Source organism: Taudactylus pleione, unplaced genomic scaffold, assembly GCF_031769625.1.
Source record: "Taudactylus pleione unplaced genomic scaffold, aTauple2 ptg001573l, whole genome shotgun sequence".
Taxonomy (NCBI): domain Eukaryota; kingdom Metazoa; phylum Chordata; class Amphibia; order Anura; family Myobatrachidae; genus Taudactylus; species Taudactylus pleione.
The window spans coordinates 5,782,704-5,804,804 of NW_028285970.1; the positions used below are offsets into that span (position 1 = coordinate 5,782,704).

The 22,101-nt window shown below is 45.1% G+C and overlaps 1 protein-coding gene across 1 annotated transcript in view; it reads right to left on the reverse strand.

Moving 5' to 3' along the window:
- Positions 1-22,101, reverse strand: part of PRUNE2 (prune homolog 2 with BCH domain) — a 233,125-nt gene that overhangs the window by 73,417 nt on the left and 137,607 nt on the right. Inside the window, exons 5-6 of the mRNA XM_088464042.1 lie at positions 19,459-19,520; positions 17,345-17,545 (exon numbers count right to left, since the gene is read on the reverse strand). Coding sequence (XP_088320168.1) covers positions 17,345-17,545; positions 19,459-19,520 — 263 coding nt within the window. The remainder of the gene's footprint in view (positions 1-17,344; positions 17,546-19,458; positions 19,521-22,101) is intronic.

Below are 22,101 nucleotides of genomic sequence, written 5' to 3' on the forward strand. Positions count from 1 at the left end.
TAAGGATACAGCATTTTGCTGCCTGCAGTCCGGTCTTCCTGTATGTGCTTGAAGTGTGCCTGCATGTTTCACATACCGGCACCTCGATGGACTGCACTGCATACAGCGGGGGAGTGGCTTGAATGCCAAGAGCCTGGAGGGTCGGGTGCATGTGACAGCCACAGCCACACACTCTAGTCTGGAGCCCTGCTGTCCCGCTCTCCACCTGTTAATAGAGCCTTGCTGTCCCGCCGGAAGGTCTGCACTTACCCCAGGTCAGTGTTATTGGTGGCCGGACGACCCCTCATACCGGCCGCAGCGGCGGTCTCTGCTGAGCCCTAGAGCGCATCCCTGCTGTTGGAGCCTTTCAGTCTGGTCCTTCCCTCCCCCTTGAGTAAAGCTGCTGCTACTAATGGCTCCCGTGGGGTTGGTTGCCGCTCAACATTACTTCTCTCCCTGGTGTCTTCATTCTGTGCCTTCTACACTGCCTCCAGATCCCGCTACCACTTGACTGGTCACAGAAGCAGCTGGTAATACCGTCCATTTCCACAGTTATACCTGTGTAGCTGTCATCTAGTATTTATGTTCCACTCCTAAGAGTTGGTGGGGTAGTCTACATTTCCCTAAATATTTGAGTGCCTGCCTCTATGCTACTCTGTTTGGAGCTGGGAATATGCTCCTGTGATACACTATTATTTTCCTGTGGGTGCCTATGTGTGTGTGTTTTGTCCTGTGGGTGCCTATAGGCTTACAAAAAGAAAGAAGAAGGTTACTGCACTAGTTAATGGTTTAAATACATCAATTTACATGATAGACCCCATATGCTCCTATTTATTAATATATCTAAATTATGATATTATATTCGTACTGGGGGTGCAGCCTGATGACAATGATAAATACATCAAAATAAGTGGAGAAAAGAAGAATGTCTTGTTCCAGGTGCACAAATACGGTTAAAACATAACTTTTATTTATATTCAATCAACATATATTACACAAAAATGACCAGCGAAATATTTAAAAAGAAAAAGAATGTTTTAAGACTATAGACATACATGTATTGTGTTAACTAGACAATTGAAAAAGTGTTAGTAAAAAAGTAATGTCCCGCTGTGTGATTCAAATAGTTATAATTCAACTGTTCATATTGAGCTGTAAGGGAGAATGCAACTTGGATTCTATGTGTTTCTCAGTAGTTGCAACAATAGTATCATTGTCAAACTCCTAGTTAGATCCACATCCTGGTAACATATGTTACAAGGTAAGTTCCTGGAGATAACTGTCTATACTGGTTGTGGATACGATACTCTTTCAAAGAATAATTGTTCTGTCCATAACTGATAAGGTCTGTAAAAATTTAATCCAATGAAAGTGGATGTAAAATATAGATTATCACAATATCATGTTGTTATGGATAGTTGAAATTGCAGAGCATGAAGAGCTGGTTAAATATTAAATGGATTTATTCCCAATTAGAAGAATTCTATTTAAACAAAATATCTCCTCTTACGAGATAATTGTTTAATTGATTCTAGATGACGTTTTATTTTAAAGACTCTGGCCCTCATTCAGAGCCACTCGCTAGCGGCAGTACGCTCGTTCCGAGCGATGTTCGCACATCTGCGCATGCGTACGGTTTTTAGTACGCATGCGCGAACCAGTCAGTGCGGCCAAAAATCGTTGGTACGCAATATAGCGAGGGCCTGCTATTTTGAGTGACAGAATGAGGCGTATGTGGGTGGTAACAGGGGAAGGTGCTTGAAAACGGGGAGTGGAGATCCGAACGCAGGCGTGCTTAAAGGTCAAAACGGGCGTTTTAAGGGAGTGCATATTTAATACAGCAGCGTCATTGACCACGTCACTTGGTTTTTTTTAACTCAGAACTGCTCGCAAAATAGCGGTTGAAAACACCAACCACAAGAATAGCGAGCAGTTCATACGCTGTACGATGTACTCGATTAATCTAATAAATAGCGGACATGACGTATGGTGCGTGCGGCCAGGGGGCGTTTTTATCAAAAAAACGAGCGTATGTTTTGCTCGCTCGTTCAGACTTAGAGGTGGGAACAGACTGCAATTTTCGAACGGATTATTTGAATAGCCACCCCTTGTTTTTGAACGAACGACCACAAATAGCGAACGGCTCTGAATCAGGCCCTCTATTCATAGTCTAAACGTCTAATAATATGTGCATGAGTAATATCAGAGTCTCTTACATAAGACTGGTCTCTGACCATCTGCATTAAATAGACAATATTAAGACAGGAGTTAGTATCAGTGTGACGTTATCCCTGCCTGATAATGCAGCACTATCAAGCTGCTAAACCGCTGAGTGCCCAATATATCTGACCCATGCCTCTGTATTTATACATTTAGAATAATCTGCATTAATAAGCTAGACTTTCAGTAATCAGATATAGTATGGTGTTGTCCCTGCTTTACTATTCAGAGCAATGTGTATATAAGGCAGTCATACATTGTATTTACTTGATATGCACCATGAAATAAATGGTATAAGGACACTAATCGGTGTTAATGTACCGCTGACACTGTCTCACAAAACAGCACTCTGAATACATCCACTGCACATTAGTTATGTTGAATAAATGATTCTATATTGCATGCATTTATTATCATCTGCAGAGGGTTGCTAAGGATTGAGGCCCTGATTCAGAGCCGGGCGCTCTGAATCAGGGCGTTTTTTCTTTTTTTGGAGCGGCCATGATGATGGTCGCTATGGTCAAGACCATCACGACCATCGGGCTTGCGACGAGACCCTTGTGGTAGGGTCTCGTGGCCGCAAGCCCCAGTGAGCTTCTGGCTCTAATAGAACCGGAAGCTCTCTCACTGACATCACTGGTGATGTCAGTGGGGCCGCCCACAAGCGGCAGGCGTTCGCATGGGAACGCCTCCGTTTGTGAAGCCACCCTCACGCCACACCTCCAAAACGGTGTGAGCTGTCGATCAAAATCGACAGCTGTCCCCTTTTGGTGCGAGACCCGGAGCGACGGAGCGCCCATCGCTACCCGGGTCTCGCGCATGCGCATGTCGGAGCCGGCTCCAGGGTGCGCATGCACAGTGGCCTTACATCGACCCACTCGCAAGTGCATAGCGCTTGCGAGCGTGTCTGAATCAGACCCGCTTGCGAGCGCAGGACGCTCGCAAGCGGGTCGATGGTGCCGAATTGCGCATTCGCACGACGGAAAAGTGAAAAGTACTTGTAAGATCTGTTAGTAAAGAGTAGTGATATGGAGGGAAAAAATATCAACTCACTTCCACCAGTGGTCTGGTCAAACTTAGCAATGGTTGACATATATAAGACCATGTGAGCAGCGTGTTTGCAGAAGCCTGCACAGTTCAGTGTGATCTGTGCAGTGTTTCTCTGTCTGTAATCTAGACGTGGGTTCTGTCACTTTAGGGAGAAGAGCTATATTTATACACATATAGCTGTTTTATGTCTGCATGGATCTGGTTACTTTTATTTATTTTCACACCCCCTGAGATGCTACTGGTGAAGTGGACCGACCGGCACCTAGGACGCCTACCGGACAAGGGGACCGTCCAGCACAAGGGACAAGGTAAAGGTGCATTCACACCATACGATATAGCACTACGATATGAACGATAACGATATCGTTCAACGATATATCGTTCATAATGGTCATTTTTATTCAGTGAACGACCAACAATGCGCGTTCCCGCATGAACGATAACGATATCTATGATCGTCCATACATGCAGGCCAATCTGGAACGATATCGTCAACTTTGCCTGTTCAGAGATGTGGCAGGAGGACCTCACTGAAAGATATCTTTCATATCGTTGGTGGTACAGATCGTACCGTGTGTATGCACCTTTAGTCTGTACAGTGAGTGTGTTATAAAAAAAATACAACATTCAGTGTGTGTATTGTTATTTTAATATTTCCTTTACTGGGGGAGTATAGGTATCAGCGGGCCCTTAATGCCTGGGCTTGCTTGCCCCTGTGGTTCTCCCAAGAGCCAGCAAGCAGGGCAATCTTGCTGTGACCTTTAGTCCTACTGTAAAGGACAATATTGCTTTAAATCTAGTTTTGACAGCCATCAATGCCACACCCACCACCCAGGGGTGCAGGGGATATCCCTGGGCTTCAGCTCAGGCCTGGGGTATAATTGGGAGGGGAGATCCCTTTATTGGAGGGGGTCTACACTTCCCAAGGAATCTCCAGCCTGGGCTAACTAGTTGGGGAAGACAGCGTTGACCCCGTCAATTGTGTCCCCTGGCTGTGGTACTAACCCCGTTAGCTGAGCACAGTGCTGGTTCTTAAAATACGGGGAACCCCTATGCAAATTTTTACTTGTATATTTAGAACCAGGGCATCTCAAAGAGCCCGGCGCTGGTTATGCTTTTGGGTGGAGACCCCATGCAAAATTTTTGCAAGATTTGTAACTCTTTCTGTACATTTACACACAGAGAAGCACTGCACAGATCACAAATGCAGGCTTCTGCAAACACATTGCTCACAGGATTGTGTATAGAATTCGGGTACAACACGACTGAACTGCACACTATTAAACACGATTGCATACACCATAGGAAAGCAAGAATCATATCTGCTAATGTCACACAATGGATATTCCTTTACAAACGTGGAAGGACACGCCAACACAACACATCTACTTTGAGCTAGAAACTGTAAATAGTTTTGTTGCAGTATTTTTTTCTATAATATAAGTTATAAAGCTGACTTCTTTTGCTATTGGAACCGATTGTGTGTATAACATTATTTCATCAATACTTGCATACACTTAAAAAACTTCTATAAATAGTAATTTGTTTTATTGTTTGCTCTTAATTCGGAATGGGTATGAAATACCGCCCGTCAGCGGCAGCCCGACATGAGCAGAGTTCGAAGCAGCGGAAGCCTGACAGCGCTGAAAATCCCGATCGTGGATAGGTGAGTATCTACTAACCTAACCTAACCCCCCTAACTCTAACCCTCCTTAGGGGTGCCTAACCCTAACTTCCCCCCCAAGTGCCTAACCCTAATCCCCCCTATAAGTGCCTAACCCTAACCACCCCCTTCCCCGCTGCCTAAACCTAAGTCCCCCGGGGGGGTGCCTAACCCTAAGTCCCCCCCGGGGGTGCCTAACCCTAACCCTCCCTCCCCCTAGCCTAACCCTCCCGGGGGGGTGCCTAACCCTAAGTCCCCCCCGGGAGCCCTAAACCTAACCCTCCCCCCCGTGGCTGTCCGCTCGCGGCACCCGGCATTACTACGATCGGGATGCCGGGCGCCGGTCTCCCGGCGTCGGGGAAATGCGGGTGTCTACATCTAGACGCCCGGCATTTCACCCTTGCCGGGATATGACAGTCGGGAAGCCAGCTGCCGGTTATTAGGCAGTCGGCTTCCCGATTGCATACCCTTAATTCTTTGTGTTAGTTAATCCCATTGTGTGCTCCCTGTGCCAAGAAAAGCATCAGCAATCCATCAATGCCAATATAAATAAAAGATTTAAAAATGTGCTACATGTATTTTATCCACACCCAAAATAAACCTGTTGATACAAGTGAGTGGCAACAAACAAAACAACACTCACATAGATTTTTGTAATAATGATCACATCGTGTCTGGGCAAGAGACAGAAACAAAGCTCTGCTAGCTGCGCTTATTAAATCTAGTGTGCTCCAGAGGAAAAGGTCAAATAGTTGCAGACAAAGAACCAATTGTGCACACAGAAACGGGAATTGCCAAATTAGGAGTCCATATGATGTGTCTTCTGTTCAGTTCGTCTTCTAAACAAATATTGAAACACTCCATTGTTCCCAAATTCAACAGTCACTGGCATGTTCCATAGCGTAAGCCCTCTTACCACTTCTCTGTCTGTCAATACCTAGAGGGGAATTCAATTAGCCGAAATAATGCTAAAACTTTTTGTTCTCTATAATTTTGCACCCTTTGCGTGCGAATTCCGCTTATCGCGTCTTTGTGCGCTCCCTTTTTTCATGCAATCCAATTCCAAAAGTCAGGATGTGGCATTCGCGCAAAAATTCTTCCTGGTTTTACCCGCGATAAGTATAGATGAAAATGGAGAAGTCTTCCTGTACCCCCCAAAAAGGCAAAGTGATATAGGATAACAATACAGAAGTGTATTAGTGGCCCTAATAATAGTATTTGGGGTTCTTAAATTGTGCAAAATGGATGTTTTATGCATTTTTCTAAATCAGTCAAATAATGATAGAAAGCAAGAGATTTTTGTTAAAATAAATGTGCTTATTAAATTGGGGGTGCATAATAATGCCTATAAGTATATATTTGTGTAATTTAAAGGCACTTTTAAACACCTTCAAAATAGGCATCTACTGTAACACCCACCTGTCCCATTCATATAGCACACCCATATACCTGTCCCACATCAATTAACCCATTTTCCTGCCTTTTGTAGTTTTTCACCCCAAAAATGACATTTCATAATTGGCCAAATTAAGCTAATAAAAAAATTATTTTTGCCTAGTTAGTCATTAAGGAGGGTGGTCCCAAAGGTTCTGAACCAAGGCCCTGATTCAGTGCCGGACGCTCTATCAGAGCGCTCGCTCTGAATCAGGGCGGCATTTTTTTTTTGAGCCGGCCTTCTGGCCGCTCGCTAAGCTGTGGGTGACCACCCATAGCTTTAGCGAGCAGCCAGGTGATGGTCGCGATGGTCGGGGCTTGCGACGAGACCCTTGTGGTAGGGTCTCGTCTGTTGCAAGCCCCAGTGAGCTTCCGGCTCTAATTGAGCCGGAAGCTCACCACTGACATCACTCGTGATGTCAGTGGGGCCGCCCCCAATGGCAGGCGTTCCTTCGGGAATGCCTCAGTTTGGCAAGCCACCCCCCCGAGCCGCCTACAAAACGGGCCGAGCTGTCAATCAATATCGACAGCCGCCACATCTTGTACTGAGCCCAGGAGCAGCAAAGCTGCTGTCGCTCGCTGGGGCTCGTGCAGGCGCACACTGGAGCCGGCTCCGGCGTGCGCATGTGCAGTGGGGGACCATCAAACCACTTGTGAGCACTGTGCGCTCGCGAGCGGGGCTGAATCAGGCCCCAAGTTCCGACATTTTTAGCCAAAAATAAGGATTTTGCACAACTTTTCACCTATTCAAGTGGTGAAATCTTTTTGCTGAAATGGTATAGAGAATTCGCACCCGCAAAAAGTTGCGGCTAATAGTATAGCGCGATAAGTACAAATTTGCACGATAAGCCATTTTTCACAGTCTAGTCTTGTTTTATAATTCTGCTTGTCCCATATTGTAATGCACTATTGAGTATACTGCTGTATATAATTTTTTTTTACTAATAACACAGATCTGTCCTCAAAACCCTTTGCTGTAGTTGCGCCAAACAGCCCCTCTTGGCGTGCCATGTCCCATGCGACTCTACTAGCACTGGGTGTCTTTTTTGTCCAAAAATGCGTCTAAAGGCCCCCATACATCAGCAATCTGAAAACCACAATTGAACAATTTGAAGATTTATTGCCCGATTTTAGGATTTCCCAATCTAGCAATCTGCGCCCATACATCATTTTCAACAAACACAGATCTGCCAATCTTGAAAGGCCCATCATTTTACTAGTAACTGGCTGCAAATCTGCTGATCATGTCCATACACTAGCAATCAACAGCCCCAATCAATCTGTGAAATCCAACATGTTGGACAATCTGATTTAACAATTCCAGTAACTTTTTGGTTGCAATCTGCGATCTGCGAAGCCCAGATCGCAGCAGAAAATGATCTGCGAATCACTGAAAAAGATCTGTAATGTATGGGCGCAGATTGCTAGATTGAGAAATCTTAAAATCAAGCAACAAATCTTCAAATTGTTCAATTGTGGTTTTCAGATTGCTGATGTATGAGGGCCTTTAGTCTGAATCTGTATACGAAGTGCTACAATGCAGCGGCTGCAGATTTTTTTCCACACCAAGTTCCGTTGTGCTTCGTATACAGACTCAGTCGCACACAGATAAGAGTCGCATATCAAATTAATTAGCACAGTCTACTTACTTAGTCACATTGCGACTAAGACACATTTTCGGGTGAAAAAGATGCCTGGCGCTAGCTAGTCACACTGGGACCTGGTGGATCTCTCACGCCAGGTGTCTCACACCACACGGCGTATTGAGGCTAGATGTATGAGGACTCATCTATAGTGAATTTGATCAGCAGGTTGCTGTTTTGTAAAGAAGAATAAATAATAAATAATTTAAACATTAACAAAAATCTATATATTTTTCTCAAAATCCATATGTGTTCCAGATATTGTAAGGATGACTAAGGGGGGAACCCAATTAGTCGCTGGGTTTACCCTGCAGCTAATGACCTGTGGCCGGCAATTCAGTTAGCCGGGTTAACCTCGCGCGTCATTTCCCAGAGATAAACATTTTCTTGCAGTGAGAAAAGTGAGCGAGAAAAGGTTTCCGCGGGGTAGGGTGGGGTGGGGGAGGTCGGGGGGCTTTTGCTTTAAAATGCGGGAAAAAAAAACTCTTTACGTGGAATCAGTGGATTTCCAAGCGTTAACCCCTATTTTATCCCGCTGGCATGTTAGAAGGCATAGTCGTGACTGGGGTCATGCTTAGTGCTTTATCCACCACAAACCTGCCACGTTTTACAATCACTGTGTTTCTTAAATAAGTGAAAATTTATAAAATTAACACAAAAAAAATTGTGGGGTCCCCTACAAAATTGATAACCACCAGCCTCAGGCCTTAAAGCTTATACTGGTAGTGGGATAGTTGTGGGGGTAGAGCAGCATTTTTCAACCACTGTGCGGTTGTCAAGTGTGCCCCGAGGTCAGAGTTGACTTTACTTGTACTGCTGGCCCAGGCAGTGAAGGGCTTTATGGGAGGCTCGAGCCCTGACCTATGGAAACGCGGTGGCATGACAAAGGTCACACATGCCATGTTGCATGCCTGTCTGCACACTGCTCCCAGCTCTGCACTGTGTGCCCAGTCACTGAGTGTGACTGAGCAACCCCAGCCGATGAGGGACAGGACAGGGACAACAGTGAGACTTCACAGCTGGTTATTTTATTTTTTCTGTGGGGGCCAATGTATTTTTTTTTTCTGTGTTTTTTTCTTTGGGGAGCAATGTGCTTTTCTGTGGGGGGGGGAGGCAATGTGTGTGTTTGTTTTCTTTCTGTGGGGGCCATTTTGTTTTGTATTTTGTTCTGTGGGAAATTGTTTTATTTTTTTCTGTGGGGTGCAATGAGTATATTTGCTTTTCTGTGGGGGCCAATGGCTGTTCTTTTTCCTGTGTTGGGCCAATTCGTGAGTGGTTTTTCCCATGGGGGCCAATGTGTGTGTTTTTTTTTCCCGTGGGGGACTGATGGTCTGCCATAACAATTTTAAGATCTTGTTCGGTGTGCCGCGAGTTAAAAAAGGTTAAAAATCCCTGGGGTAGAGGCATAGAGCATGGGGTCCCCCTGATTTTCCATTAACATCACTATGTTTTACCAGCCAGGGATAGTGGAACCAAAGAGGGGAAAACCACAGTGTGCGGGTCTCTCAACCATAGTTACAACCAGCCACAGGCCAGGTGGGATTATGGTGGGGCTCCCAGGGCCAGTGCAAGGTGCCTGGGCGCCCTAGGCAACATTTGACCCACCGCCCATGCTCCCTCCAATTCATACTGTGCCACATATTAGTGATGCGAATTTATAATATGTCACACAGAAGTGTCCCAAATTCATAATAGAATAGAAATGCACCAACTAATATGCCACACAGCAGAGTCCCAAAATCATATTGTTCCTCATAACACTGCCCCCAATTCATAATATGCCATACTGTTATGCCACAAATTTATTATATGCCACACTGCTGTATCCCTATTCCATAATTAAGCTACACATCAATGCCTCCAATACATATTATGCCACACGTTTATGCCCCCAATACATACAGTCAGGTGCATAAATATTGGGACATTGACAGAATGTTCATATTTTGGCCTCTATTCACCACCACAATGGCTTTGAAATTAAACAAACAAGATGTGCTTTAACTGCAGACTTTCAGATTTAATTTGAGGGTAATTACATCCAAATCAGGTGAACGGTGTAGGAATTACAATGGTTTCTATATGTGCCTCCCACTTTTTAAGGGGCCAAAAGTAATGGGACAAACTAAACAATCCTAAATCCAACTTTCACTTTTTAATACTTTGTTGCAACTCCTTTGCAGGCAATTACAGCCTGAAGTCTGGAACCCATAGACATCACCAGACGCTGGGTTTCATCCCTGGTGATGCTCTGCCAGGCCTCTACTGCAAATGTCTTCAGTTCCTGCTTGTTCTTGCACAACATTCCACTTTTTAGCCTTAAAAAACTCTTTGGTTGCTTTTGCAGTATGCTTCGGGTCATTGTCCATCTGCACTGTGAAGCGCCGTCCAATGAGTTCTGAAGCATTTGACTGAATATGAGCATATAATATTGTCCGAAACACTTCAGAATTCATTCTGCTGCTTTCGTCAGCAGTCACATCATCAATAAATACAATGGAACCAGTTCCACTGGCAGCCATACATGCCCACGCCATGACACTACCACCGCCATGCTTCACTGATGAGGTGGTATGTTTGGGATCATGAGCAGTTCCTTTCCTTCTCCATACTTTTCTCTTCCCATCACTCTGGTACAAGTTGATCTTTGTCTCATCTGTCCATAGGATGTTGCTCCAGAACTGTAATGGCTTTTTTAGATGTTGTTTGGCAAACTCTAATCTGGTCTTCCTGTTTTTGTGGCTCACCAGTGGTTTACATCTTGTGGTGAACTCTCTATATTCACTCTTGTGAAGTATTCTCTTGATTGTTGACCTTGACACATATACACCTACCTCCTGGAGAGTGTTCTTGATTTGGCCAACTGTTGTGAAGGGGTTTTTCTTCACCAGGGAAATAATTCTTCTGTCATCCACCACAGTTGTTTTCCGTGGTCTTCCGGGTCTTTTGGTGTTGCTGAGCTCTCCGATGCTTTCTTTCTTTTTAGGAATGTTCCAAACACTTGATTTGGCCACACCTAATATTTTTGCTATCTCTCTGATGGGTTTGTTTTGATTTTCAGCCTAATGATGGCTTGCTTCACTGATAGTGACAGCTCTTTGGATCTCATATTGAGAGTCGACAGCAACTGATTCCAAATGCAAATGTCACACCTAGAATCAACTCCAGACTTTTACCTGCTTAATTGATAATGAAATAACGACGGAATAGCCCACACCTGTCCATGAAGTTGATAGTCCCATTACTTTTGGCCCCTTAAAAAGTGGGAGGCACATATAGAAACCATTGTAATTTCTACACCGTTCACCTGATTTGGATGTAATTACCCTCAAATTAAATCTGAAAGTCTGCAGTTAAAGCACATCTTGTTTGTTTCATTTCAAAGCCATTGTGGTGGTGAATAGAGGCCAAAATATGAAAATTCTGTCAATGTCCCAATATTTATGCACCTGACTGTATGCCACACATTTGTGACAATACATATGTCACATTTGTGCCTCAACACGTGCCACACAGCTGTGCACCAAAGTTATTGTATGCCACATAGCCATTAATTATTCCAAACAATGCCCCTAGTACATATGCCAAACATGTGCCCCAAATTATTTATATGCCACACAGCTGTGCCACGATAAATTATGCCACACATCCATGCCCCAATATATTTATGCTACACATTTGTGCTCCAATATATGTCAGTACCCATTACCCCCACATATACTCACCCTGCCAGCACTCATTAAACCAACACACACATACACTAACCTTGTCAGCACTCAATAAAACCACCTCCACACACTAAACCAACCTGTCTGGAACTGAAAGAGACATCCTTTTTTTTGTAGACTCACCTAAAGCTGCCTAATGGTAGCATCGGCCCTGTGGGTTCCTTAGGGGGTTGAGTGTACCCTCTCCTGGTATGCCCAGCCTTAGTGCTCTATTGCTGATACTGTACATGTGTACCGGTGGTTACTGGACAATAGTGTAAAAAAAATAGAATAAATACACTTCTCCTTGGCACACTACAGTTACCAGCATAACCAGTGCCAAAAGTGACTGCTGGGGCATGCTGGCACTTGGAGATCAGGTGCCCTGGCAATTGTGCCAGCTGGAACCTGTAGTGCACCAGGGAAAAATGCAACATAACAAAAACATACACACACCAGTTTAATTTAAAAATAAAAAAATAGGATCAGCAACTAGACAACTGCATTATTTTGAGTTTTGATAGTGATAGCTGGTCTGCCTATTTATCCTTGAAGAAAACTGTCTCACGCAAGCACTGATGATTGTAGATTTGGCTGGTCCAGCAGTAAGATGCGTCTCCCTGCTGCCAGACAGAATTGTTGGGGAGCTAAGTATCACTCAGCTACCCTGGTGACGTTTTAGTGAATTGCGGCAATAACTCATATTTTATTGTAGTGGTACACGGTCACAGAAAGCCTTTGTTATCGCTGCATCTTCATAAATAGGTCCATAAATAGGTTCATATACATTATACTTCTTTCTTTGAGACCCAAAGGGTCCGGTATCATATTAATCAACCTTTAACAGAGGACCTTAGAAGGTGCACAAGGAGGTACAAGCAGTGGCATCACAAGGGGGGTGCGGGCCGAACCGGGTGTCACCCGCCGAGGTGTGACACCAAGGTGCAGACTCCTCCTCAGTGACAGGAGCAGGGTGCTGCACTGTATAATTAAGTGCAGCACCCAGCTCCTGACACTATGAGGGAACTAGCTGTTACTGCACACAGGGCAGTCCGTGCCTACGGCACCCACCCTGCCCCCCAGTAATAACGGAACCACTGGGGTTCGGCTGCGAGGCCACGCCTCTTCCCACATGGCCATACCCTGTCAGTGAGGCCATGCCCCCTTTTTGGCAGCGCACAGCATCGCCATGCACACAGCATCCCTCCCTGCACCGGGTGATACCACGGGGAGAGACGCCACTGGGTGCAAGGAATATAAGCCTTTTATTATATATTCACGTGGTACAAGCCACTCACCATTAGGTCTCACAGGGTACAAATTTGTACTTATTCACTTTACCACTGGGTGCTTCTTATTTTTTCTTCTCTGCTGGAGAGATTAGATCATCATGACAATTTCCTGATATATTTCCATGATTGGCAACTTTTATGAAGAATATTCATTCTTCTGTGCCCATTAGTAAATATAAATAGCTTCAGACTCAAATGATGAATCAGGAACACTAATCATATGAAAACCAGCTGTCAAAGCTCATAGCAGTATGAAATGAATTGCCAACTTTTTTTATATCAGTATAAAGAAAATAGTGCAGGCAAAATGTTTTTATATTTCTTGGAACAAGTGATAACACGGTGAATTTTGGGATTCAGATGTTGTAAAGAATTACTACTACCATATATATGGGCTCTATTTATTAATATTATTTTTACTAAAATAAAGTGAAAAAGGGTGTTTTCACACTCTTTTCACATTATTTTAGTATCACCTAAAGTTACTAAAGGGCAATTGGAGTACAATTAGTTAAATTCTACACCAACCCCTAATTATCACTTATTTTTAGAAAGCAGATCGCATTTCCCATAATTGTAATGGGAAATGTGATCTGGCCAAAGTTACTAAAAATAAATTGTGAAAAAATACCGGGGAAAGCCCTGTGATAATAACGCCACCTGGGTCTTCCCCGGTTACCGGACTCCTGCTCTGCTCTAAAGGGCAGGGCAGAGCCCGAAGCCGGCCCCAGTGATCAGCTAAAATTAGTAAAAAAAAAAAACTTACCTGAGTCCAGGGATCGGTGTTCCCGTGATGTCCTCCCTCCAGTCAGCTGGTCTCCCATCCTGCACTGGGGCCCGGTCATCACCTGACTGTGTCCCAGTGCAAGATGGGATGTCAGCTGACCGAAGCCATGGAGGACATCACCGGAGCACCGAACACTGCAGGTAAGTGTACTTAAGGGAAGGGGGTCGCGGGGGGCGGGGCTTAACGACAGCCGATCGGCGCATGTGCAGGCACTTGTCACAGTATTTTTTGCGAAAATACCGTGATAACTGTGCGGAGGGGATTCGCAGGGACAGAGCTTTATCACAAGCTCTGTCCCTGCAAGGGATTTTTAGTAAATCCCTGTGATATTGGCTGAATTCAGTCGGTAATATCACACTACAATCTGCATTCCCAATGCAGATTGTAGTAATAGAGCCCATAGACTGATATTTATGAAGCATTGGCGAGAGATAAAGTGGATAATGATTAAGGAGTCTATGGGGCATATTCAAATGGGTGCAAGAATAGCAAAAAAAAAAAACACCTGCAGGTGCGGGTTTTTTGCTATTCAAATAGGTGCAGAATTTTTCTTTTTTTACGCGCCGGGAGATTTTTATTCACGCACCTCCAGAGCAAGTGTGATTTTTCCTAAAATCGTTAATTTTATGAAAAATCAGCGGGACTTGCTCTGGCTCCCCGGCAGTACCCCCCACTGAGGACTAACTAAGCAATTGGAAGTTTCCAATTAGCTTAATTAGTCCTTAATTACTTACCTTGTGCAGCGCTGTCTTCTGCATCCAACGCCGGGAGCCGGCTCTTCTGCAGCAAGGTGAGTATGTCAGTGTGTGTAAGTGTTTGTTACTGTTTGCAAGTGTGTATGAGTGAATGTGTGTGTGTGTGACCACCTGTTTGTGTGCCCCCCCCAGTGTCTGTGTGCCCCCCCAAATGGGCACTGGGAGAACTACATCTCCCAGGAGCCCTTACCCCTCCCACCAGCCCCTGGAGCCTCCCAGCAGCCCCCTCTCCAGTGAGAAGATAGAGGGGAGGCCACCAGGAGCCGCGGAGACCACCGGGCAGGTGAGTACAGAATTCTTTTTTTTTTTTTTTACGTGGCGCGGGGTTTTCAGAGCTGAAGACCCTGCGTCCATTTTTTTATTATTGGATACCGTGGGTATCGGAAGCACGCATACCCGTAATCCAAAACTGGGCGCTAGGGGTGAAAGGTTTTCTCTAAACCTCGCGCCCAATTAAATATGCCCCTATGTACTAAGCTTTGGAGAGAGATAAAGGGCCTGATTCAGAGCCACTCGTAAGTGACAGCTCGTTCGCTCCGAGCGATGTTTGCCCAACTGCGCATGCGTACGGATCGTTATACGCATGCGCGAACCAGTCAGTGCGGCCGAAATTCATGTGCTCGCAAAATAGCGAATGCCTGCTAATTTGAGTGACAGGATGAGGCGTATGTGGGTGGTAACAGGGGAAGGTGCTTGAAAACGGGGAGTGGAGATCCGATCGCAGGCGTGCTTAAAGGTCAAAATGGGCGTTTTATGGGTGTGCATATTTAAAACAGCAGCGTCATTGACCACGTCACTGGGTTACTTTATAGCCAGAACTGCGCGCAAAATTGTGGTAGCAAAAACTAACCACAAGAATAGCGAGCAGCTCATACCCTGTTCGATGTACTCGATTAATCTAATAAATAGCGGACATGACGTAGGATGCGAGCGGCCAGGGGGCGTAGTTTCCCAAAAAACGACCGCAAGTTTTGTTCGCTCGTTCAGACCTAGAGGCGTGAACAGACCGCAAACAGCGAACGGTTCATTTGAATAGCCACCCCTATTTTCTGGACGAGCGAGCGCAAATAGCGACCGGCTCTGAATTAGGCCCAAAGTACCAACCACTCAGCTCCTAACCGTCACTTTATAGGTGTATTTGAAAAATGACAAGAGCTGATTGGTTGGTATTTTTATCTCTCTACACTTTATCTCGCTCTAAGGCTTAGTACATCTCCCCCAAAGTACCAACCAATCAGCTCCTAACTGCCCAAAAACTGGACTTTAGAACAGAGGTTCTCAAACTTGGTCCTCAGGACCCCACACAGGTCACGTTTTGCAGGTCACCCAGCAGGTGCACAGGTGTAGTCATTACTCACTGACACATTTTAAAAGTTCCACAGGTGGAGCTAATTATTTCACTTGCAATTCTGTGAGGAGACCTGGAAAACATGCACTGTTTGGGGTCCTGAGGACCGAGTTTGAGAACCTGTGCTTTAGAACATCAGACCAGCAATTGATTTTTCCACATAAGATAAGAAAATTATCCGCACATTTACTACTTGACCAAAAGCTGACTGCAAAACTACGAGGAACCTGCCCAAACATTAGACCTGCCCGAAGAGTTAATAGTAATAAAGTATTGATAATATTGGGCCTGATTCATTAAGGATCGCAACTGCGAATGCAATAGCAATTACGCACAGAGTTCAACTGCGATAGTATGCTAATTCATTGTGATCTCAATACCGCCGCAGCGCTACTTTAGTATGCCCATTTACCTTACACACATCAGTAATGTTTAGCAAGACTGCGAAAACATCTGTACAATCGAGTACCATCGCAGCCTCACGCACATTTGCACAAGCTCTGACCTTACTCAAAAATTGCTAAATTCATCGCACGCTATCAGGCCTCAGGCTGCGTAGGGCATCACAGTGGATAATTTATGCACGCCCATGCAACGACATTCTAATGGACAGGCACGCCTGCGTTTCCCCGACCACTCCCTTGCACCACCCACAAACGGCACTTTCTGTCAATTGCTCTGCGCAGTCCCGATCGCAGTGGCCAGTTCAAGCACGCGCAACTATTAGCGACTAATTGGGTTCCCCCCTTAGTCATCCTCACAGGCTGTGTTTGAAAAATGACAGTTGGGAGCTGATTGGCTGGCAACTTATCACTTTCTTATCACTTTTCACTCTGTCTCTTAACACTGCTTAGTAAATAGATACCTTAGTCTGGTGACAGAGCATGCTGGCAGAAAGTACAAGTGACAGAATGCCCTTGCATCCAGAGCATGCTGGGTTCTGTAGTACGCCAAGAATAAATTATGTTAAAAAAAAAGCCACAATTATGCAAATTGCATAATTTTCACTTAAGCTTTTTGTGTAAATTGCTTCCAACTCCACATGTACTGGCAACCTCCGCTAACCCATGACAGATGACAGCCACCTCAAATAAGAAGGCCAAGGATTACAACATAGAAATAGTAACTTATGTAATAAAGAAATATATATTACATGCAAACAATATTTAAAAAAACTAAGGAAGAATAAAAGAAAAAATGAAAAATAATGAACTGCCATCAACAACAAACTATTTTTTGTGGATTATTGGCAACAATAGAAGAGCTGTTTCAGAATAAAGAGGTCTATGTACTAAGCCTTGGAGGGAGATAAAGTACCAACCAATCAGCTCCTAACTATCATTTTTCACACACAGCCTGTAAAGTGACAGTGATTAGTTGGTACTTTATTGCCATCCACTTTATCTTTCCCCAAGGCTTACTATATAGACCCCCTTAGTATGAATGCAGTCAAGATATTGTCTTACCATTTCCAGTATAGTCAAAGGAATCTGCTTCATCTGGAGTATCAAGATCATCTACATTAATGTCAAGCTCATCTGGGGTGTCAAGGTTATCATCAGACAGGATGGAACCTTCACTGTGGTCCAGAGACAGGTTAATGTTAGGAGCTGTAAGCTTTATTTTTCTGGCATGGGAGCCATTCAGATCCAATGAATTTGGAGGTTCTAAAAATACAGTAAGGAAATAAAAGTTTGGTGCTCTATAAATGTACAATAAACTATACATATGTTACATATGATTTATTATGAAATCATTGAAACCGGGATGCAATTGGGAAGCCGGCTGACATTATACCGACAGCTGGCTTCCCGACGGTCATATCCCGGCGAGGGTGAAATGCCCAGCGTCTAGATGTAGACGCCGGTCATTTCACCGATGCCGGGAAACCGGCGCCCGGCATCCCTATCAAAGGGATGCCGGGCGTCGCGAGCGTACAGCTGCGGGGGGGGGAGGGTTAGGTTTAGCGCACCTGGGGGGAACTTAGGGTTAGGCACCCCCCGGGAGGGTTAGGGTTAGGCTAGGGGGAGGGAGGGTTAGGGTTAGGAACCCCCGGGGGGGATTTAGGGAGGCACTCCCCAGGGGGACTTAGGTTTAGGCAGCGGAGAAGGGGGGGATTAGGGTTAGGCACTTACAGTGGGGGATTAGGGTTAGGCACCCCTAAGGAGGGTTAGGGGAGTTAGGTTAGGTTAGTCATTACTTACCTTACGGCGACCGGGATTTTCAGCGCTGTTGGGCTGCCGCTGCCGGGATCTGTTCCAGTGTCGGGCTGCCACTGCCGGGAATCGAACCGCCAGCCATGCAGCCAGCGGTATTTCATACCGATTCCATTGAAACCATATACAATGAATGTCCAAGAGGACTAAATTAAATAACCTGTTAAGCTTCTTGTTGCACGCATTATGTGTAATGTGACTTGTAGCGCATGGAGGTAAGATGTATTTGGAAACATCTGTATAAGTCACATAATACACACTAATGATGCTAGTTACCAGCACTAGCTAGTTACTTCTGATTGACTGATAACAAAATTCACAGCAGAGGCTGGTAGGTGCTTTCTTCGTTGATCGTGTCTTATACCGCTTTTATACCTAAATTCCAGGTCTGACTCAGAGGTTGGAACAGGGTTCCAATCTGGATCAGACCCGGAATTTCCCCAATGCCGACCCAGGATATTCCTGAGTTGGCACTGTTCACACCGGAGCTTTTCCAGCATTGAAGTGGAAGCTTGGAGATGACGTCATCTCCAAAGGCCACTGAAGCCGGCCAATCAGCAGGCATGCGGCACGATCCGGGTCATCGTGACCCGGATCGCACCGTTTACACTGCAGGGTTTCATGGGTCATTCCCATGTTAAATAAACCCTGCAAGTTACCTGGGTTGGATTGCTGGGTCACTCAACCCGGGAATCCAACCCTGTCCCCTTTTATACCAAGAAGCTACCCAGGTTGAGCCTGCAATACCCGGGTTTTAGCTCTGGTGTAAAAGGGTTGTAAATCATTTGATATTGTTGAAATATTTTAAAATGTTTTTTTTTTTCAACCTTTCATTCGTAAGTCATAAGGCATGCTATATGATTCTGTATGCCTGTGGTACACCTGGCACATATATTAGTTATCTATAGATGGAAGCATATTGCCATGGGCATGCCTGAGCATATGGCATAAATACATTATTACAATGTTTGTTAGATCCTAATTTTTTTGTAGACATATGTGGCCAATGCAGCCACTGCTATGTCTGAAGAACATGAACACTGACATTTTGCAATGTATGAGCTATGGCATTAATTTACGGAAATGTTCAGTGAAATTAATGGCTGTTTGAGAGTTGTTATCTGCAATCTACTTTGCAGCCTAATTAAAGACTGTGAAAATAAAACCTGCTACTTTTCTCATCATACGTGAAATTAGTAGACTGGATTTACTTGTCAAATCTAGAAATAAAGGCCTATCAATACCACTATCTAACAAAATAACTTCAAGAGTCATAGCTACTTATAACTGCATAATTTAACACCCAGTAAAATGCGTATGTTGCATAGTATTAGAGCAGATGGTAATGTATATGCCACTCCTACCTGGTCTGATTTCCGCTGCATCATATGGGATGTCCATTCCCACATCGTCCAATATAATTGATCTGGAAAAAGAGCATTGCATAATAAGATGATGTTTTATCTACTTAAATTAAAGAATATTATTGGGAGCCTGAGCCAGCAGAAAATGTTCATGTTTCAAGAGTAATAAGAGTATCACTTTATCCTAATAACTTTGCTCTTTAATCATTCAGAGGACATTCTTGAAGGAGAGTACTGCCAGGACTCAAACTCCAGGGCTGCTGTCTATGGAGGTTGCTGCTCTTCTGACTGAGTTACTGTAGCTCTTGGGCAATGCCCTACTTTATGTCAAGCTCAGTGCTATCATGATGATCTATGTTGTCCTAGCATCACCCCATAACTTCCACTATAAACCAGGCCTGTCACCTTATCCTTGCCAGGCTATGCCAAGTAACCTAGCTGCTGCTGTTCCTGCGTTACTCTCTACACATGCACCATTGCCAGCATGTTATCAACTTGTCTTATGCCTCAACCATCTTGTACTGGTCTCTGCCTTTATGGACACCAAACCTTTGTACTTCTGACTATGGACACCAAACCTTCGTACTTCTGACCATGGACACCAAACCTTCATACTTCTGAACATTACTAGTGAGTGTATCTAATTACAGCTCTTAAGGGGCCTATCCACTAGGTGACCTGAAGACTGAACAACTAGCGTTCAGACCTTCAGGTCGCCGAGGTGCGGTGCCCGCACTGAACTGTATTCACTGAACGTCATTCAATGAAGGAGCCGACCTCCTATCTCTGAACATGCCAAACCTGACGAGCGTCGTCAGGTTGACGGGCATGTTCAGTAGATAGTTGGGGTTGGCAAGGACCCAGCGTGCACACACATCACAGGTCCTTGCCGGCTATCCATTACCCGACTTTGTGAACAATGCGACCTCCTGGTTTTGGTCGGATTGTTCACAAAGTCGGGTAATGGATAGGCCCCTTTCCAGTTGACGACACCCAATGAAATCACCAGTCTCAAGTACTGGAGCTTTATTAGTAGAAAATGGAATGAACCTTTATGATATAGAATGTATAAAAAGGGTACTGCCATAGCTCAGCAAGCTTTATTAGGATTTTATTAAGAGTAGAGTTTTAAAAACTACACAGAATAAAAATAGAAAACAATGAGCCTAGTAGTCCTAAATATGACTATTCTTTGCCACTGAGTATACAGATCATACTGTAACAGGAGAAAGGCAAAAAGACTAATACTAGGGTAATAATCTGCCAGAGAATGTAGCAGCACTCTTTTCCTTTGCACACACAGACAAGCTGTTTATCATTTTGCGCTGAGTATGTAGTACGGTCTATGTCTGTACCGTGTATGTCTGAACCGTGGGCCTGATTCAGACATGTTTGCTAATACATTCCCAGCTACGATCCAGCACACAGCTGCTGTGCGAAAATATGCGAATCTTGTAGCCCGACTGGAAATGTATTGAGACTTTGCAAACAATTGCGTACAAATACGCTGCCGAAATCGCAGATCATTTGATAATTGGCCATTCGATTAGCCCTATGGTCACTGAGAATGACTGCCTGACCTGAGATGTCGGAACCACTTTATCTGCCTACGGGATCGCAGACACAAGCTATGAAACGCACTGAAAATGGCCGGGACGCCCCTGCAAATTTAGCCACCACTCCCCTGTACCTCCCCCAACGACCCATGACTGTCAATCACTTTTCAGAATAATAGTCACTGCGAGCAGCATCACAAAGGTAGCTTGGTGCATGCACAGTGCGATCATGATGCATGTGCAGACGAACGATAATCACTGCATAAATATGGGAATAGCGTACATCCAGGGCCGGTTCTCCCGATAAGCATGGTACGCAGCTGCGTAAGGCGCCACATAGTGAAGGGCGCCTAAGCTGCGGGCCGCGGGCAGACTGTGTCTCTGTGGCACAGCTGCACCGCGTGTGTGGCGCTGACCGGACGGAGTTCAGTCAGCTCTACACAGCACAAACACACAGCCGCCAGCTGTGTGTTTTAGAAGCTGATGAGAGTCAGACAGACTCTCATCGGCTACTGCTCCCACTGCCAGAGCTGAACATCTTCCGGCTCCCGCAGTGGGTAATGGGAGTGACGTCATGATGTCACTCCCATGATGCAAAGCGGCGGACGGAGGAGCTGATATCGGCGGCGGGAGCAGGAGCGGGTTTCAGGTAAGTGGGTTTTTTTTGTATTTTTTTATTACGTCTCTACTGCGGGTGGGGGGAGGTGGATTACTACTGTGGGCACCACAAGGGGGGATTACTACTGGGGGCACCACAAGGGGGGGGACTACTACTGGGGGCACTACAAGGGGGGCTTCTACTGGGGGCACTGCTATGGGGGATTACTACTGGGAACACTACAAGGGGGGGGAATACTACTGGGGGCACTACAAGGGGGGGAAATACTACTGGGGGCACTACAAGGGGGGCTACTACTGGGGGCACTGCAAGGAGGGATTACTACTGGGGGCACTACAAGGGGGGATTACTACTGGGGGCACTACAAGGGGGGAATACTACTGGGGGCACTACAAGGGGGGGAAATACTACTGGGGGCACTATATAAAGGGCACTGCATAGGGGGTACCACTACTGGGGGCACTGCAT